The sequence below is a fragment of the Lactuca sativa genome, chromosome 4, assembly GCF_002870075.4.
Source record: "Lactuca sativa cultivar Salinas chromosome 4, Lsat_Salinas_v11, whole genome shotgun sequence".
In the NCBI taxonomy this organism is placed as follows: domain Eukaryota; kingdom Viridiplantae; phylum Streptophyta; class Magnoliopsida; order Asterales; family Asteraceae; genus Lactuca; species Lactuca sativa.
In genome coordinates, this window is record NC_056626.2 from 225,054,433 (window position 1) to 225,074,758 (window position 20,326).

The 20,326-nt window shown below is 35.8% G+C and overlaps 1 protein-coding gene across 1 annotated transcript; it reads right to left on the reverse strand.

The window, feature by feature from the left end:
* Window positions 1-2,622: 2,622 nt before the first annotated feature.
* On the reverse strand, window positions 2,623-7,320 carry LOC111884987 (U-box domain-containing protein 5). Its single transcript, XM_023881288.3, has 6 exons — window positions 6,949-7,320; window positions 6,753-6,835; window positions 5,217-5,402; window positions 4,860-4,967; window positions 3,834-4,672; window positions 2,623-3,621 (listed from the first exon to the last, which is right to left on the reverse strand). Exons 2-6 carry the CDS (start codon window positions 6,804-6,806, stop codon window positions 2,829-2,831), a joined length of 1,980 nt encoding a protein of 659 aa, XP_023737056.1. The 5' UTR covers window positions 6,807-6,835; window positions 6,949-7,320; the 3' UTR covers window positions 2,623-2,828.
* Between the last annotated feature and the right edge of the window lie 13,006 nt (window positions 7,321-20,326).

Consider the following 20,326-nt stretch of genomic DNA (forward strand, 5'->3'; position numbering starts at 1 on the left):
TTTTGATTGTTGATTGTTTGAAATCGATAGGATTTTTTTTGGATATGATAGATTCAAGAATGAAACTGAACGATCTCGTATGTTTGTTTTGGAGTTGATTGTTGTGAACTTTAAGTCGATTTCACATCTGGAATCGAAAAGTCAATGTGAGTGGAATGAAAGTCAAAATTCAATGGAAGCACATGAAGACAGAATCAAAGTTTGGTTTGCAGTTTCGTTTTTGGATTTTGATGTGTATATCAATTGTTGATTGAGTAACGAAAACTCAATTCGGAACTCAATTTGGGAGTCAATTGAAGTCAAAATAGAAATCGTTTATGGAAGAATCGCTTGAAACTGAAATTTGATTCAAGGTGTATTGGAAGTCAATTGTTCAATGGTCGATGGTATTTGTGTTCATAACTGAAAAGCGAAGAATGAAAGTTGGACTCAAGGATCTGATTTCGAAAGTGTGTGTTGACGTTGAGGATCTGATTTCGAAAGTTTGGTAATGGTGAATGGATTCACAATTTACTGGAAATCAATTTCGTGAATAAATATGACGAATTTGATTTTAATGTTGAGTTTGGCTGAATGAAAAGCAATGAATTTCTTTTTACAACGAAGGCTGTATACTAGTGTCAAAAATCGGTTATCTCCAGGTTGACTTCGATGGTTTAGCGATGAACAAATATCGACTGGTGTATAAGGAACGAAGGCAGTGAAATTGTTTGAAGAAACTCGATTGATAAATGGGTTTGCCTTACTAACGAAAATTTTGGAAGTCGATGTTTGAAAACTTCCGAATTTGTTTTTGGTGTCGATAGTTTCAAAAATTTGATGCTGACTAACGAAGGTTTTGTAGCGACTAAAAATTTTCGTTACCTAATTAACAAAGTGAAGAAGAAAACACAAATTTTCGAAATTGGTTCCTCAACTTTTAACGAAGTGGCAGAAAAAGTCCAACTTCGACATTAGAGTAAAAATTTGAAGAAGAGTGGCAGAAGTTTCGAAAGTAGTCCCCGAAGTATGGAAAATTTGGCAGATTATACCAAATTTCGAAATTGGGCTAATTTTATGAGAAATTGAAGAATGTTCATTTCTAGTCCTTGTAGTTTGTGCGAATTAACATTTTCTACCCAGTTTCGCAAATGGGGGAGAATTTCGCATATTTGGCTGTTTTAGCCGCAATAGGTCCCTGCAGAATTCTATTATTGACAGCTTTTACCCTGATTTTGGAAAATCTTGCAACTTTCACCCAAAAAGTGAAAATTTTTCACGAATTTGGAAATTTTTTGAGGCTTTTTCGTGATTGTTTTTCTGTGCAAGATTTTTGGTAATTCATTTTTGGTACACATCAAGGGTGAGTATTATGAAGTTTATTCCTCGGGCGCGTCTCACCCTTAATGGGTTTAATAATCATTTTTTGATTATAAAAAGGGGGAGAATGATGGGTAATCGAAGCGAGTTTGTCGGATATTCATTTACGGATTTGAAGACCGGTGTTACTTCAAGGGGGAGTTTGGTCTTGATCGTGCTAGCTCATTGGAGATTGAAACCGGGGCATCCAATCCTAACTTTGAGGGGGGGATGTTAGGGTGCAAAGTCACGCTTGGATGTAGCTTACCCTTATTGATGTGTAAATGAGTTGTCTTTCCTATAAATAGGAAGTGAGTGACACTCATATTTAGAAGTATGAACATTTTGGAGTGTTAGTCTAGAGAGAGAAATTGTGTACAAACCCATTTGTATATCCTTTCTAGATCTAATATGAGCTTATACAGATTTATTTACTCATTGTGTTCTTGAGTTTACATGATGATTCACTAGATCTTTCTTATTCCGCACATGCCATCATAATCAACACCACTACATGTTCAAAGTATGGTTTGAAGATTGTCTTTGTCCTTTTCTTTTCTAACAATCATTTTAGGAGGAATGACATAAATTAATTCACTAAGTATCTGATCATCAATTCGAATTAATTTCTTGTTGGCTTCAGAGTAACCATCAAATATATAATCGTTGTCGGTGCATGTATACTAGATACTCTTGTATCAACACTTACAACTTGATCTACAACACAAACTGAGGCATTTTGAGCTCCTTTTGCAATTGGATTCGAAACTTGTCCATATTCTAGACCTTCTAGATACAATCTCATGTTTTTCTTCCATTGAGCAAATTCTTCTCGGATTAAGATTAAATCTTTCGTTCCAGATCCAACATTATTAGCTACATTATCTGTAGGAACTTAATTATAATTCAGAGTTGCTATTGGATTAATTGATTAAGTTGTTATGAACAAATTGAAATTTTCACAAAGAACAAGTGAAACAAATTCGAGAATCAAAATACTTCGAAAGCAACAAATATGTGAATTAGAGCAACTCAAGAGGCTCTCATACCAATTGTTAATCCCTTAATAAAATAAAAATTATGAAATAAATAAATGATCATGGATCTAGCAAACAAAATGTGATGCTAAGTGTTGTATGGATTTATATAATCAATGGTTTGCAATAAAATTTCTCAAAAACATTTTCTCTCTTTAAAAATTAAGCTCTCAAGTTAGAAATAGACTACAAAGTTGATTTCTAAGGTCTTAAGACCATTGCCTTATATACAATGTTAGAGAAATAGTCAAGAAAGGTTTTGGAGAATTCTTTTCCATTATTTCTTACTCATCAACCATTACCACAATTGCAATACATGATAGCTAAATATTGACTACCTAGAAAACTAAGTATAGAAGTAATCTCTAATTGATTACAAAACCATTTCCAACAAAATAATATAGCATGTACACTCCTACAAAAATGTCTAATATTTAACACACAAGTAATCTTCTACCTAACTAACTTTCTAAATTTTGCTTTTAATTTTCTAAACAACCCCAACTCAGAACACGACTTCTTCGGTTTTAGGTCGCCACTTGTTGGTTGTGATGAATCTATACCTTGCTTCAAATTCCCATTTGTGCTTTGAGATGTATCACTAAAGCTACATGCTAATGAATTATCATCCGGAACATTATTCAATAACCGCAATAACTCAACTGCAATCAACTTCCCCTGACAACTCCCATTTTTCGAAATGTGTGCCAACGATGAAATAATCCCATCAATTTGCATCAAAATTTCATGCAACTCTTCCCTTTGGTAATACAAAGAGATCAAAATATCAAGTGCATGTTCTTGTTCTTCTTCCTTTCCAACTTCAAGAAGCTCCCCAATCGACTCGATACATCTATCATTTTCAAGAAAATGAGCAGCTGCTTCATCAATGGCGCCAAGGTTCCAGAAGATTTTGATGCAAAGGCCAGACAACAAAATCTCATCCAAAAAGGGCACTAGGTCTTCAATGAATCCTAGGTATATAAGGTGGTTCCCTAAGTCGTTGTGCTTCGAAAGATTGCAAAGCACTCTTAATGCAACATTGTGGTGTTTGCTTTTCTTTGGGGTTTTTATAAGTTCTTGAAGAAATGTTAGAATCCTAGATGCCACAATTTCAGAATTGTAATGATCTTGGGAAGAGAGGATTTCTAATATTTGTAAGGCCTCTTCGGTTATTTCTAAATCCGAATCAAGAAATGTAAACAAGTCGTAGATTGCATCTTTTGGTAAAGGTGGCATGTCATTTCTGTTAAATGTCACAAAAAATACAATTAGAAGAAGTTTACAAAAAATAGTAAAAGAGTAAATTAAACCGTAATTTTAGCAACAAAAAGCTAAAGAACAAAAGGAACATAGCATCAGATTTAGGGTAAAGTTAACAAAGGGTAAAATGACCATTTTACCCTTACATTCATTTTTGTTCAATATTCATTATTTATAACAAGATAGAAGCATTACCTGCATTCTTTCAAGAACATCAAAAGCAACTCAGCTCCATTTCTTTTAGCTCCCGAATCATTTAATCTATGAGCTTCTTTCAAAAACTTAAAAACGGGTTTTATATAACTTGTAGACATGAACCCGTGAGACCCATTTTGGTCATTTTTCAACTGGTCTTTCACATCTTCCACTGCTTTTCTCCTTGATTGCCATGGAAGTACAGAAAGCTTCACAAGGATAAACAAATTTGTCCCATTATCATTACTACGCTGAACACAATCAAATCTCTCAGATTTTTCTTGAATCTCAAAATCCGAAACACAATCCACACTATTTGTATCCGAAGATCGAAACCACACATGGTCAACTTGCAGATTTAATTCCCCTAACGAACTGTTGAAACTGGGCACTGAGCTAGAAGATGAAAGTGTACTTAATTTACGATTTTTAAAATTCACAGGTGGTTGATGTGAATCAAAAACATCCAGGTCATCATTTTGTGGATCTTCGGTTTTTTTGTTAGTGTCGCTTTGTATTTGCGATTCTTCTGGTTTGATTAATTTTCCGTATTTTCTTGCGAGATACAACAAATAGTTCAAGATTTTTCTTTTTGCAGGGTCGGAATCGGATTTTGTTAGTAGCTTTCTTATGGATCGTTTTTCAATCATGAGAGCTAATGGGGATGTGATTTGTAACCTAAAAGCTGCAAATTTGAAAGCTTTGATCTCTTCAAGATTATCGGATTTTGATGCTGCTATGTCTCGATGGAGTAAAGATAGCAAAACTTTCCCAGCTTCATCTTCAGAGGAATCCAAAGTAAATTTGACGCTTTTGATGTAATCGACAATTTGGGACATCTGAAATAACACCCAATTTGGAATTGAAGAAATTAAAACAAAAGTATTACAAGAAAAATGAGGGTTAGTGAAAGAAATCAATTTCTACCCTTTCGCAACAAACTGTCACAAAAGGTTGTTTTTTAGCGACAGAAAATAATATAAAAAACAAAATGGTCGTTAAATGATGATATAAAGAAAAACTAACCTGAGCAGCCAACGTTGGTTCCACCATGTTTTGGAGTAGACTCAAATATGACTCTAAACAATTCTGGATCCTTTCACACCTCAAAATTATTCCCTCTCCACTTATTGCCTATAAAAATTGTCATATATTTCTACAAACGTTATTTTTTCAGTAAGACGCCACAAAAGAAGCATAAACATATATAACGTAAATCAGATACAAAGTAGCCCTATAAGGTGGGAACTAGTTGTAGCAGAGAAGAAGCTCAATCCACTTTGGATTTGAGAATCCCATACTTTGGTTGTTAACACTCGAACCCTTGTCTATTTCTGCAAATATAATTATGAAATGAAGAAATATAATTTGAGAGATATTTACCAAGTAAAGTTTACTGGATTCGGAACAGTGTCGAAGAAGCAACTTGCATTTTTGCATGTAATGATGTAATGAACACAAAAGTTGTAATCCTGACTTGCATCGTGGTCGAGCTAACTCAAGTGCTGTAAATATCTCAGCGATTTGGTCCATAATTTTTTTAACTTCCAAGCATGCAGAACGATGCACCTGTTTATACTTACGTATAAATATCTTTGTAAAGGAATATTATAACACCAAATTTAATGTTATACTATTCATTAATTTATTAATGTTGTGTTTGGTGTTAAACTTTCATGTGTAGGATTTGGTCCTTTAAATTTGAATTTATATATTTGAAGTTAATTTAAATGTGTAGATATATTTTAAATGTAATATTTTTGTTAGTTGTAATATTATGTTATATATTAAATTGATATTAAAAGACCGTATCTATTAAATTTAATCTTTATGATACAAATGTAATTTTTTTAATTAATCATGTGTTGGTTTAAATAATATAATAACTAATCAAGTTAATTATATATGAATAATAAATTTAGTTATAATTGTTTAATAATATAATTTATGAAGTTATTGTAAGCAAAAAGATGAAGACAAATTTGTAAAAATCTAATAAATAGAAGAGTATTTTCAAAAATCTATATAAATTAGAAAAAAAATCATTGGAATATTAAAGCAGCAAATGATGTAAGTAGGAGATAATGTTGAATACTAAAATTTGATATCGTGTGTAAGGAAAGGAACTGTGTAGCACAACTCTCGCAACACAAAAGTCTATATTTTTATTTTTTGCTTCAAGTAAAAAGTCAGGATTATTTGTCATTTTAGATTATTTTCACATGTTGGTATAATTGTATAAATGACAAAATTGCATTGATGGATGACTAAATGAGAGTCATTAAAAGTTTCAATGGGCTCCATAACCATTATCCCAAAAGGAAATAGCAACTCATTGTCAATTACTCAATTATTGTTTTGAATTATTTCAAGATAAACAAACCAATTAGAAACCATTTTTTTCATATATATAAAATTAGGAAACTGTAAGATGGTGTCCATTTAGGTTTTGTCACTAAGAAACACATGGTGTATTATTCTTGAAGTTGACATGTTCAACTTTTATACTAACGGGCTAAATACGAGAAAATGTAATATATTTTTATATATTTGTTTATTATGATATTTCATTTTCAATTCTTTATATTACAACATTACAGCATCGTATATTCATTTTTCTTTATTAAAACATTATACTTTATACAATCTATCCAACTACAATATTTAACATTTAATTTTTCTTATTAAGACTATATACTTTGAAAACACTACCAAGTTACAATAGCATTAATTGGATTGTATTTAGATAGACTTTGTTATAAAATGCTTAGATTTTTAAATATACGATGTTCTACTAGAAAGAAATTACACTACGATGCTATCAACTCTTTCTTTCACTAAATTCGAATGTAAAGTATTCAATATTATTTGCAGGTTTATATTTGAGCTCATAAGGGATGTCATGAATCGAACGCTTACTTTCCATGTACTTATAGATCGATATTCCACAAGTTCAAGAGCAATACTCTCCATCTTTCAAAAAAGGTTATCCCTGATTGATCCTGAATTAAAACACAACAAGTTAAGATTAAAGAAACACAAAGATCCAGATGAAATTCAGTCCAAACTATCCAAAGTAACCAAAACCCTAAATGCATTAAACACTGCAACTCACAGAGAAGTAGAGAGCACAGTCGATCAAGTTGCTGCTAAGTTCTTCGGAGTTACTGTAAGATGGAGGAGAAAACCGGTGCAAAAACCATGGTTAGTGAACTGGAGCTCGCCATTGATTCACTGAAGAAGCTCAACGACAATCATAAGACATAAACCCACTTAGGATATCGAATGTTTTGAATGGTTTATAAGGAGAAGGAGTCAATGAAAGGAGTTCAATGGTCCCAATTTATTACGACGACGGCAATGGGTACGTCAAAGTGTGTAAAAGTAAAGCGAGGCTGCCCTTTCAACTACTACCACTACCGTGGAATCTTTCAGTAGATGAAATACTTTGATAAAAGGACCCGATTGGGAAGACCGGGTCAACCTTCCGAACGTCTTGTAGAAGTTTTACGGATTCGTTTTGATATTTTTTAACCGGTTGAGGTTCGGTTTGGAGCTTGACTTTCCTGTCCACTTCTATCTCGTCAGATTCTCCAACCTCAATAGAGACAAAGGGTTAACTGTTAGCAGTTTTTCAATAAATAGTTATCGTTTTATTTATATCAATTGTTATTTTAGAAAATAGTTTAGGACGATATCAAATTATATTTTTATTTATATTAGTTGTGAGAATCGTATAATATACCAGTTGATTAAGATAAAATGTTAGATATGAATAAATGGGAATAAATGGGAAGTTTATTTGAATTTCAAATTTAAAATAAGTAAAAAGAGTAAATTACACGAATGGTCCCTATGGTTTAGGGTAAGTTGCGCGTTTGGTCCCTAACTTATTTTTTTAACTCGGAAGGTCCTTACTGTTTGTTTTTGTTACACGCTTCGTCCCTCTCTTACCTAAAGAAACTATTTTTCCTTTAATTTTTTAAAATATTTAAATAAACACACCCCAACCCCCCTCACCTTACCTTACATATCCCACTATTTTTTCCTATTTAAATAATAGTATTTTTAAGTAAGACAGAGACCAATCGCGTAACAAAAACAAACAGTAGGGACCAAGCGCGTAACAAAAATAAACAGTAGGCACTTTCCGAGTTAAAAAAAATAAGTTAAGGACCAAGCGCACAAATTACCCCAAACCATAGGGACCATTTGTGTAATTTACTCAAGTAAAAATTATGAGAAAAAAATTTAAAAAAAAAACATGTGTCTCAAGAGCCAGAAATGAAAAATCTGCCAAAAGCTTCAAAGGACATGTATCTCAAGAAGGAAGATACCCAACCGGTCACCAACCCGACCACCCTATCAAAGAAGGAAGAGTTGATGACCTTACAGGACAAGTACAAAAAAAAGGGTCGGTTGGACGCTTATGGACATTAAGGGTATAAGTCCAGTATGGTTCCCATGCAAAAAGAAAGTCAAGTATAAGATAAGTGTTCCATTGAAGGAAGCGGCGAGAAAGTTGATGTATTTGAGAGCCCCGCATACTTAGATTGATGCGCATTCAGGGGCCAAGTAGAGCCAACGACTTAAAACAAGGGCCGCTAACCGGGAGGTAACCCAGAGGTATTTTTGTCCTTCTTTTAAAACTTTTTAGTCTTTGGTAATTTCATTTGTTTTATATCCCAAATGGTTTTAAACTTGTTTATTTATACCTACAAAATGAATCTTGGGCTCCAAAAATATTTCACGGATAGCTTGGGGAGGATGAAGAGGAGGTTCTCGCCACAATTGCATGGCTCCAAGAACGATTTGGTAAATTTTTTCCATATCTTTAGTCGCTCATATTTTGCTTAAGAATTCAATTGGTATGCATTTCTGACTATTGTGGACCCATTCCCAACCCGACTACCATCCTCCACCAACCCCCGATAATTAGATGGCTATACCTCTTTCTAAGCATTGAAGACGATGCTACATTTTAAGCTTGGGGAGGGGCATCCATCCATGCATAAGTCCTGTTGCATGTAGGTTGAATGTAATTTTGTACATATTGCATTAATTTTTATTTTCTTGTTCATTTTTCTGCATAGAAAATTTTTCAAAAGCCAAAAAGATTTTCTTCCTAATTTTTATTATTTTCTTTGTATTTTGTTTGCATCTAAATTTTTGCATTGCATTCATTGCATTTAAAAAAAATGATCCAATCCCAAGCAACTGAATCTTTTCAAAACAGTTGAGCTGGTAAGTGAGTCGTGTGCCTTGAGATTGGCTTGCTCTTTTTATTGAAAAATCTCAAAGCAAGCTAATCGCATACGAACACACCTCCCGAAGCTACTCGTGCAAAACATAAAGTGAGAAGATTGTCAACATTGGAGCATAACAGCAGGTATGAGTCAATTCTTTAGGACGTATGACTGGTTTTATGAGTAGTAAATGCTCAATTGAACTCAAAATGCCAAATTCAAAAATTCATATAAAGAATACAAAATTTCGGTGTCCGGAGCCTTCCAGCGCTCTAAAAAATCTTTTCTACTCATTCCCTTTTCTATACCCTGCTTGGGGGCATAGTTTCCAACTATCCCTACGAGTGTTTACATGTTAACTTCAGTCCCCCGAAAAATGTGTAGAAGCCCCTCACGGTAATAGACCATGAGATGTCCCACAATAGAGAAGTCAAGGACCAAAGTATAAAGAAATAGGCCAAACAAATAAATTAACTAGAGTGTTATGTGTCATCTTAGTTAGTGAATATGTCTTAATTAAAAAAAATAAAAATAAATAATAATAAAAAAAATAAATAATAATAATAGTAATAATTGTTATTAAGTTAATCTGTGACCTTTGGGACTCGAACAAGTAAGCTCTGAGGGGTGTTTTACACCTAATCGCCTAAAGCTAAATTGTTTGGGACTGATTGGGTTGAAAGTTCGCTACACAGGTTCCATAGAAAGTCATGAACTTAATAATAGCAAATAAAGCTAATATGTGGCCTTTGAGGTTCGGTCAAGTAAACTTGAGGGATCTCTTTAAATCTAGCACACTAAGGTCATTTCATTTGGATGTGTTGGTTGGAAGCCCGTTATACGGATTTCAAAGAAAGTCATGAGCTTTATTTGTAGGAAAATGTAATTAGGAAGTTTATATATATATATATATATATATATATATATATATATATATATATATATATATATATATATATATATATATATATATATGTGTGTGTGTGTGTGTGTGTTTATATCTTTATTGAATAATATATCTAGAAAAAATATTTGGCTGCCAAAAGATTCCCTTGGACTTGAATTTGAACTTATGACATTGGGACTGAATGTTAATTACTTTGACTGAAGTAAATAGTTTGAAATTTGAAACCAATCTGGGTAAATATTAGGGAATTTTTAGAAAAGATTTTTCAGAATAAGAGTGTTGTTGACCAACAAACAGTTGGAATTGGGTATTGATATATTTTGTGAAACAAAGATGATTGAGCATGTTTTGTCACATACAATTTTATGAGAGTAAGACAATAATTTGTTCCATGAATTGACTTGTTGATATTGAGAGGGAACAAGTGTTGTGATCTTTGATTCTGTTGAGTTGCATTAGGGAGTGGTTAAGTCTTGTTTCTATTGTTATATAATATTTTGAGACTAAAGCTAAGTTGACTTAAGACACGACAAGTACATTCTCAACTATGGTACAAAAACAGGGTTTGTTATGACTTTGATTTTCTTTTCTTCTCTTTTGTTTTTTTTTATTTTCTCCAGTTTAAATTTTTCTTGTTCTTTGTTGAGGATAAGAAAGGTTCAAGCTTGGGGAGATTTGTTAGGTGCATTTCATGCACCCATTTTGTAGCTTTATTCCATAAAAGTGCATTGCATTTATGTTTAAACTCATGCATTTTGCATGTTTTTCGGGATTTTTCATGAGGCAATTTCATTCACACATTTTTGTGATATTTCAGGGACTTTTGGAGGTAGGATATTGTTGCAGGAGGTAAATAAGAGTTGCGAACAAAAATTCGGGACTTGCAGAGCACCGAGGAGCGAGATATCAAAGAAATCAAGATTTTGGCTTTACAGATGTTTACACGGCCGTGTAAATGGAAGTCTTGCGTTTACACACCCGTGTAAACGTAGATTTCTGCGCAGTGTATTTTTGCGTTTACGCAGGCGTGTAAACGACAATGTTAATTTACGTGGGCCGTGTAAACGTAAATGCGAGTTTTAAAGCAGTTTTCACCATTCTTAAAGGGGGGAACCGATTTTTTTAAGGAGGGGTCAACTTTTGGAGGATAGAAAGCGATTTTCTTGAGGATTTTGAAGTTGATTAACACTTGGGAAAATTTGATTTCATTTTGTAAGAACTTTAATTTCATTTTCTAGATTTGTGATCTTGTTCTAGCCATGAGTGGCTAGAACCCTAGTTTCTCCAACTTCATGTCTTGACTTCTTAGTTGTGATTTCAATCATGTGATTTGATGTTTGCTTCTAATTCCTACCTAGTGAATTTGGCTTTGTTTCAATTGAATGTTTGATTCTAATTGTGATTCTTATTGGCCATTTGAATTAGGGTTAGGTCATTCAAGTTATCTAATTGCAAAATCCGTAATTGTTTTGTGAATTGGACTAAGTAACAAACACTAAAATGATTTCCATTGAATGAATTTAGTGTAAATTTTATTCACATACTCTTACACTCCCAAGCTTGTGAGGAGTATTGGGTGTTGTTGGGAACATTCACATAAATCTTATTGCAACCTTTTGATTTCTATCTAAGAGCTTGTTTAGACTTAAATTAGAAGGTTAGGCTATTTTTAAAGAGCTTGTTTTGAATTTGACAACTTGGTGAATGAGAAGTGTTAGAACTTGTTAACACTTTTAAGTACCAACTTAGGTGGAATTGAGTAGTATCATTTCATCCTTGGAATCACATTGTTAAATTGTCTTGCATAGAGTTGGAGTTCTCACAAATCCTGAATTTGTTTCATTTAATTGATCATTTACTTATTGCTTTATCCTCTTGTTTAAGTCATTGCATACTAACCTCCCCATTTATGTGACAATTATTGTACCTTCCGCAAAAAGGTATAAACATTTGTTCCGTGTCTCTGTGGATCGACCCTGCTTACCTTATATTACATTTCTAGTACAAAGTAGTGGTGTTTAAGGAGTTATTTTACCCCTTTATTTGTTGGGTTTCACACACCTAACAATGATTGAACCTCTAAACTATACCTATTATAGCTTACTAGTATGTTTAATTGAACTGATAATGACTTGAGGGAAAACTCATTATATATACTATGTTATGATTGTACTTTAAAAACGGAGTTTTGTAAACTATGAAGTAACATAACTTTAAAAGAGTTTTTGATATTTTTTGATAACTTATAAAGACATAAGCAATATTTTGAAAGATGTCTATAACAAACATTTACACAATCATTATTGTGTTCAACTTGTATTCCCCCATTAAAAGCATTTAAAACAGTTAAAAGATTCATTATAGGGGGTATGAACTCACCTGATGTGGGTGATTCAAACGAATGTGCGCATAAGGATGAGAAGTTCCACGAATGAAATCCTGAGACACAAATGGATCCTAATGACATATATTGGTACATATATGTGTATAATTAGTGTATAATACAACTAATCATGAAGGAAACAACCTAAGGGGCTAAGGGACATGAGCATGAAGTGTTGAATCACATGTGATTCATCAAAAAAAAGTGGAATGGCACTACCATGAGTTTACGGCCATGGGGTTTACGACCAAGGGAGTTTACGGTCGTAAACTCATGGTCAAACATGCATATGTCTGTGTTTTAATATCCGACAACATCCATTAAGGGTTCAAGGTCTAAGGCTTGGTTATTAGAAGAGTCTAAGGTCCAAACATGCAACAACATGGAGTTTAAGGCCGTAAACATTTGATCTAGCTATTAAGGCTAATGATTCTACTAGATAGCAAGTGTATGGAAGGGATACTCACGATTTAGGAGCCTTAGAAGGTGTTTTCGACCACCAAGAACATGTGTGTGTTCTTGGTGAAAGTTGAAGATTATGAAGTTCTAGAAGAAAAGGATGTTTTCATGGATGAAATCAAAGAGTGATTCATGATTAAGAAGGATAACAACAACTAGGGTGAAGAACACTTATGTTTTTGAAGATCTAGGATGAAGAACTTGATGATACTTGAGAGGATTTGAAGGGATTTCGGCCGAGGAAGGAAAGAATGAGAAGAATGAAGTGCCCTTATATATATATATATATATATATATATATATATATATATATATATATATATTGGGAGAATTTACGGCCGTAAACTCCACATGATGGAGTTTAGGGCTTGAATGTTGTACAGTGAATCTAACAGGTACTTCCTAACACTCATTCCTTGAACGTACTAGGATTAAAACACTCAAACAGACTCTAAATAGTGCTAAATGATTGCAGGAGCGAGTTTGACTTAAGGTTGATTGACTTTACAAGGCAAAAAATTTCAGGTTGTCACATCATCCCCCCGTTAGATGGAATTTCGTCCCGAAATTAGCTCTCTTAGAAGTACTACTGCGGTTGTGCTCCTCTGATTGGCAGAATACCCACTCGTAGACCTGGCACTTTGCCTTACTGTTCATGATAGGATTTATGCCTTGTCCATCTATCATTACCTCGTGTATACAAGTTGTATATAGTTAGGATTAGTAAGACGATCGGATGTGCGACTCTGCCCCAGGTCCATAACCAAACAAGGAACAGGAGATAGGGCGGAAGCACACATACTAAATCTGCGAAATCATAATCATATACCACCCTCATGTATACACTGAATAGTAATAGGTGGGTTGTATTCATCCTTAGCCTCTGTGCTCGAACTTGGTCTGCTGGACGAGTGGTATTTCATGACGGTCTGTGGAACATACGGCGGTAAGGCTTCAGAGGACAAAGTACCCTTCACACGAGTACTTCAGGGTTTAGAATCCGAAAGACAAAACTAAGGTTTAGGTCGGACTGTCGTTACGAATGACGAATGTTCCGCGAACTGACGGTTAAGGAGATAGAAACATATGAACTTAGTATGGTGAGGACCACGCTAACTCATGACGAATGATAGTAACAGACTCTTTACTGAACAAAGTTTTGGCCGATTTGAAAGAAATGTCTGCTATAGTATGATGTATCCCTAGTGTGCTCGACAATGTACTCTTTGTATACTTTCTAGTGCTTTTTTGTTTTCCCCTTGATGTTAACACTTCTACATATCGTAATGCGATGAGCGAGTACATAAAAATGAAAGTGTTTTGATAACTAGTGTCGATAGTTTATACTACGATCCCCCTTGGTACCACTATGATTGCCTGTCATATCAAAGTTATGAATACTTAAGATGAATAAGACAGTCGACTTTGTAACTCTGCCTCAAATCCAAAACCAAACAAGGAACAGGAATTAAGGTGGAATCACTCACTCTAAGTCTGCAACATCTTAGCTATGCACAACCATGATGTATATGCAAAGCCATCATATCTTCTCTGAACGGATCTTTTAGTTCTTTTGAATACTGTGATCTATTTCAATATGTTAGTTATTATAATTACTTTTAAGTGTTTATCCCTGAGTTTTAATATTATATAATATAAATTAATTTTTAAAGTAATTCATAGATCAAAGACGTACTGCTGCTCGCTGACGACTCTGTGGTTGATTCTCCTGCGGTGATCATCAGAATTCGTCCATCCGCTCCTGAATTCTTTGTTATCGAGAAGTCGCTCTGGTAGTGTCCAGTCTCACCACAGTCATAGCAGGCTTGGTTTTCTTTAATTCCGAGGACTTGGGAGATCGGTTGAGCTGGTGCCCTGCAAAAACGGACTATGTGTCCCTTTCTGTGGCAGTTCAAACACTGCATTTCCCGGCATACTCCGGTGTGGTGATAGTTGCACTTTCCACACTTCGGAAGGGTTCCAACATATCGACTGGCAGGTGCTGGAGTAGCAGGTGTTGTGGCGGCGTACATAGTGCTCGTTTGTTGCTCTTGCGTGGATTCCTGTGTTGTTAGCTTCTTCTTCCTCTTGTTCCCCGACTTCCGTTTATATTCTCCCCCCCCTTTGATAGCTCGGGAACTGGGACTTCTACACTATGGCAGAATCCATGGTCGATGAGTCGTTGAGCGAGGCGTTTGGCGCTATCGAATGTGGCTGGGTTAGAAGACAACACATCTCCTTGGATCGGGGCAGTTAGACCCCAAATGTATCTTTCTATCTTCTTGCTCTCCGGGGTAAACATCCCGGGGGATAGTGCTGCCAGGTCACTAAACCTGTCAGTGTAGGCCACTATGTCTGAGCCGACCATCTTGAGCTCCCATAGTTCTTGTTCCAGTTTTTGTACTTCACCCCTTGGGCAGTACTCTCCCATCATCATTTCCTTGAAGTTTTCCCAACCCATAGAGTTAGCCACTGATAGAGCCAGTGACTTAACATGGCCATTACACCATGTTAGGACTCTGCCGGAGAAAGTGCAGGTAGCAAACTTGACTTTGCTCCCTTCTGGGCACGAACAGATTTTGAAGACCGAATCTATTTTCTCAAACCATTGCATCAGAGTAATGTCTCTTCCATCTCTATTAAAGGATTTGGGTTTGCAGTTCATGAAGTCCTTGTACGAACATTCCCTTGGGCATTCGTGGGTATCTCCGTGGTTGGTTGGGTGAGCACCGCTACCAGATCCACTAGTACCACTTCCGCGAATTTGGGTTAGAGCGGCTGTCGTTGTTGCTGTTACCGCTGCCTGAAAAGTAGCTAGGTCGAACTGTGGTGGTGGATTCTCTGTCGTGCTGTTTCCTACACGCTTTACTGGTCTATTGCGAGGCATCTTTTGCTTGGAATACAAAGATGAGGTGGAAATAAGTCTATAGCAGTGGATAGAATCCGAAAGCTGAAAGACAAGGTTATCCTAGTTCTGAGTGTATTTGGTCCTGACTACCATAGGGTTCCAGAAACAATTCATAAAAGAGCTATACCGAATAAACTTTGTGAATTAGAAATGGCTATCCTCGAATGAATATCTATGACCTGAATAACTATTAAGAAAAATAATCCTAACACGTAATGTGAGCAGTGTTTCCACTAACTCATTTAGTTAACCAAGATTATTATTTATTAGTGTGACGCATATGATATTTTGGTTACTTCAGCTGATCCCTCTTTGAAAACTTCTCTTGAACTTGCTCTTGTTCCTCCTTGACTCTTCTGCTGACTACTATGAGGAAGTGGTCACATGTATCGGGGTTTGTCGTGCGAGAATGGATGTGACTAGAGAATCTATGAGATTTAAGTGAAACGTTATGGGGTGATCCTTACCGAGTCCTCCTATAATTTATAATGTATACAAGTTGTATATAATTTAAGATTAAATAGACCTTCAAATAAGTGATCCTACTCTAAAAGCACAACCAAACAAGGAACAGGTAGTGAAGCGTAGATAACAAATTCTAAGTCTATAAAATCTCAATTATATAAAACCTTGGAAGTATACATTGCAAGATTATAGACCTATCCGTAAGGATATTTTAAGTTATCACATAAGTAATTTATATAGTGCCTAAAATAATCCTATAGTATTTTAATGTAATGTACTTAGTTGTTTCAAACTTATTATCATGTTATAGCATCATAAAATACTCCCATCGTATCTTATCTTAATGTTCTGATCTAGAATTCCCTTGAATAGAGTTAGGTAAGTTTTAAGACTGTTGCAACACCACCTCACTCCCAAACACATGTCGGTCACATCTTGAATGAATATATTTGTGTAACGACCCAAAAATCACGACTAAAAATTTCTTTTAAAACATTACTAAAATCATATTTATAAAAACTGTATCATAAGTCATAACACAATTTTTGGAGTATTAATTCAAAACATAATCTCATTATCTGAGTCAAACATTCCCAGGCTAATTGAATATGGTGTGTGCACTGCAACCTCTCCGAGCTCTTCTTTTGAAAACTGAGTACCAGAAACCAAAAACTGAAACCGTAAGCACGAAGCTTAGTGAGCTCCCCTAAACTACCACATACCATACAATAACATATAAAGCACATATTGGGCCTTGCCCACTACATCGGACCGAGGTCCGGGCTAACTGGGGCCTTGCCCCCTGCATCGGACTGAAGTCCGGAAACTGACTAGGACCTTGTCCCCTGCATCGCACCGAAGTCCGGACTAACTGGGACCTTGTCCCCAGCAACAGACCGAAGTCCGGACTAACTGGGACCTTGTCCCCTGCATCGGATCGAAGTCCGGACTAATTGGGACCTTGTCCCCTGCATCGGACTGAAGTCCGTACTAACTGAACATAGCATAACATAAACATATCAACTAGCATGAACACACATATACTGCATACTGCATCGGGCCGCAGCCCGGAACACGTAACACATAAATCCTGTCCGAGCCACGAAGGCATCAAACATACTAACTACTGCATCGGACCTAAGTCCGGAAACTAACTGCTAGCTAAACGGGCCGGCATTGTGGCCTTAGACCTGTTCCTACTGGAAGGAAACTCAGCTCGAAACGTTGACTGTTGAAAACTCGAGTGAAAGATCCCCGACTACTGTCCCGGCTGCTCTCCGGCTATCATGAAAAGTCAAACACTAAATCAAAAGGGGAATCTTTTGATGGGTAAAATGACCATTTTACCCCTGCTATGGCATGGGTCAAAATATAGCTCAAACCCTCAATTCCTTCCAAGTCCATCCATGGCCCCACTATAGGCCCACTAATGGCCTAGTTTGCTACATTGGGCCCAACCCCATTATTGGGCCTTACCTTAAGCCCAAAACCTATACTTGGCCCATAAACACTAACTCCTGATGGCCTACTAAGGCCCAAAGACCTATAGTCCAAAACACAGCCCACACCGAGGCCCAACAGCTCAAGGCCCAAATCTGGCAACGTACGCGGGGCGTACTCCTCGGTATGCTGAGCGTACTGGCTGATGGCTTGTACACCGTGCGTACCTCCTTGTACGCCCGACGTACAGCCTCATTAAGTCAACTTTCTAATAAGTTCTTAATACCCCGATTCAGAAGCTACAAACTCAAATCCAAGCCTTATTCCATGCATTAAGCCATAAAGTCACTGACTTGGTGACTTTATATGGCCCAAACCAACCCAAACTCTCAAAACACTCTTCTACTTCCATAAAGGGGACTTGATCTCATGCATGGACTTAATAGGGCCACAAAGGTTGGAACTTTACTGCTTCTGGGACTCATATGACTCTAAGGGAGGCAACCCTGGTCTTAGCAACGAGCTTAAGTCATAAAGTGCCAATCTTGGGACCAAAAGGTCCATAAACTTGTACTAAGGAGATCTAAGAGGTTAATCATCAAGCTCAAGACTTTTTACCTTTCACAGGTCCAAAATGAAGCACTTATCCCAGATCTACAAGCTCTAGCTTCAAAGGTTCCTCCTTGCCAACCTTCTTCTCTTTGCTTCCAAGCTTTAATCCACCAAAATGGGTTCTCCAAGGTCAAGATCTCATAAAATGAAGGTAGGGACGTTCTCGGGTTTATTCTGAGGTTGGGGAGGCTCATATGAGGGCTAGGTTCGGAACCATAATGTCCTTTATATAGTGCTCAATCCGAAATTAGGGTTTCATAACTTTTAGCGTACGCTGGGCGTACGCCTTAGAAATCCGCGACCAAGCTGCCTCATTACGCTGGGCGTAACCCAGCTTACGCTGGGCGTACCCACGCGTGTTCCAAACATGCATACAGGGCCTCCCATGCAAACTTTTCTCTATAAGGGCCATTCTCGTGAAATCTTCAAAGTGTCATAACTCCTTCATTTTAGATCCGTTTCTGATGAACTTTATATCCACAGAAAGGTGGCGAGAAATCCTAAGCTTCTAAAACATAACCCAACCCGAAAACTTATCGAATAATAACTCCAAATTTAATAAAGGACTAAAATGCCCCTGGCCTTGGCCTCTGAAATTCCATAAACGAATATTTTAGAACAAGGCGTTACAAGTTGATCAGGCTACATTAATCCTAGATATGATATATAACTGTCCAAGTTTGAACGTAGTGTTCAACCTTTAAATACTTGTGTTCTGTTCTTCTTGTGATACTTGTTCTAGTATGTATACATGTATAAGCAAGTAGGTATATTTTTATAACTTATTGTTATATTCTTAAAATATATTATTATGCAGAGCACTTAAGCCCCATTGTATTTATAGTTGTATATCTTTTATCGGTTGATATACTTAGTTCACTATAAACAATGCTTTGATTCCAATATGTCACACCCCAAAACCGGAACGACGGAAACGTTCGGGGATAGAGGATGTCATGTTTAGTATCACAAGACATGTATCATAGTAATCAAAGTAATGAAAAACCATTTCATTAGAAAGAAAGTGTTTACAAAGTATGTGTTCACAAAACATAGAATACATATATAAATAACAAAACAAGACATGAAGCCATACAGCTCCGTCTTCTAAATTCCCAGCACGAGTACCTGTCTACTAGTTTCTTGAGAATACGAGTTATTTTGAAAGAGTTGATCAACAATTAGGTTGGTGAGTTCATAAGGTTTTAGTGATGTAAGTAAGTTGTAGAAAGTTGTAGTAAGTTGTTAGTTCTGTTTAGAAAAGTTTGCCAGTTCCTCCAGAAAATCCTATATTTCCTGCTTTGATGAAAGATAAGTAAAAATGACTCAACAATCCTTTCTATGAGTACTAAATGGATACAAGTTATATAAAACTCAGCGTAAAGAAACAATCAATTGTGTGTATCTGCCCTAAGTCCACAAACAAACAAGGAATAGGAGGTGAGGCAGATGAAACTCATCCTATTGGTTGTTAGATCATTGTTGTATATAACCCTGGTGTATTCACTTGGTACTCACGGAGTTAACTGTAATAGTTCCTTTATATGTGATGAAAAGATTCTTTAAGAAAACCCTTATTTCTTATAATAAAATAGTCACCACAATGGTTCCTTCTATAATCACTTAGTTTATACTAGCTATATATAATCTAATATCAAACAGATAGTTAATTGTGTGAATGTGCCCTAAGCCCACAACCAAACAAGGAACAGGGAATAAGGCGGAAGGCACACATCCAAGTACCTATCGGGTATTAATTATATATAACCCTGATGTATAAACTAAGGTATTATAGAGTTAACCACCTAAGGTCCTTTAAGTAATGCTGGTTTAATAAAATGGATTAAACCCTTTACTGATAAATTTCTAGTTTTGTATACCAAAAGTTCTGATTCATAAAGTATGTTTTGTACTAGAAAAATGTGCATTGAATTAGTGTCCTATGACCTGAACCATACCTGGTACCCCTTATGATTACATAATGTATACGAAACATATACATAATTAAGATCGAATGGATAATAGGCTTGGTGTATTCGCTCTAAGCCCACAACCAAACAAGGAACATGAAAT

Excerpts from the sequence above, each read along its gene's own strand:
- LOC111884987 (XM_023881288.3), bottom strand. The coding sequence starts at position 6,806 with ATGGAGAGTATTGCTCTTGAACTTGTGGAATATCGATCTATAAGTACA. Across the intron at positions 5,403-6,752 it reads GATCTATAAGTACATGGAAA|GTGCATCGTTCTGCATGCTT; the intron begins GTAAGCGTTCGA and ends AAGTATAAACAG. Across the intron at positions 4,968-5,216 it reads AATCCAGTAAACTTTACTTG|GCAATAAGTGGAGAGGGAAT; the intron begins GTAAATATCTCT and ends CAATTTTTATAG.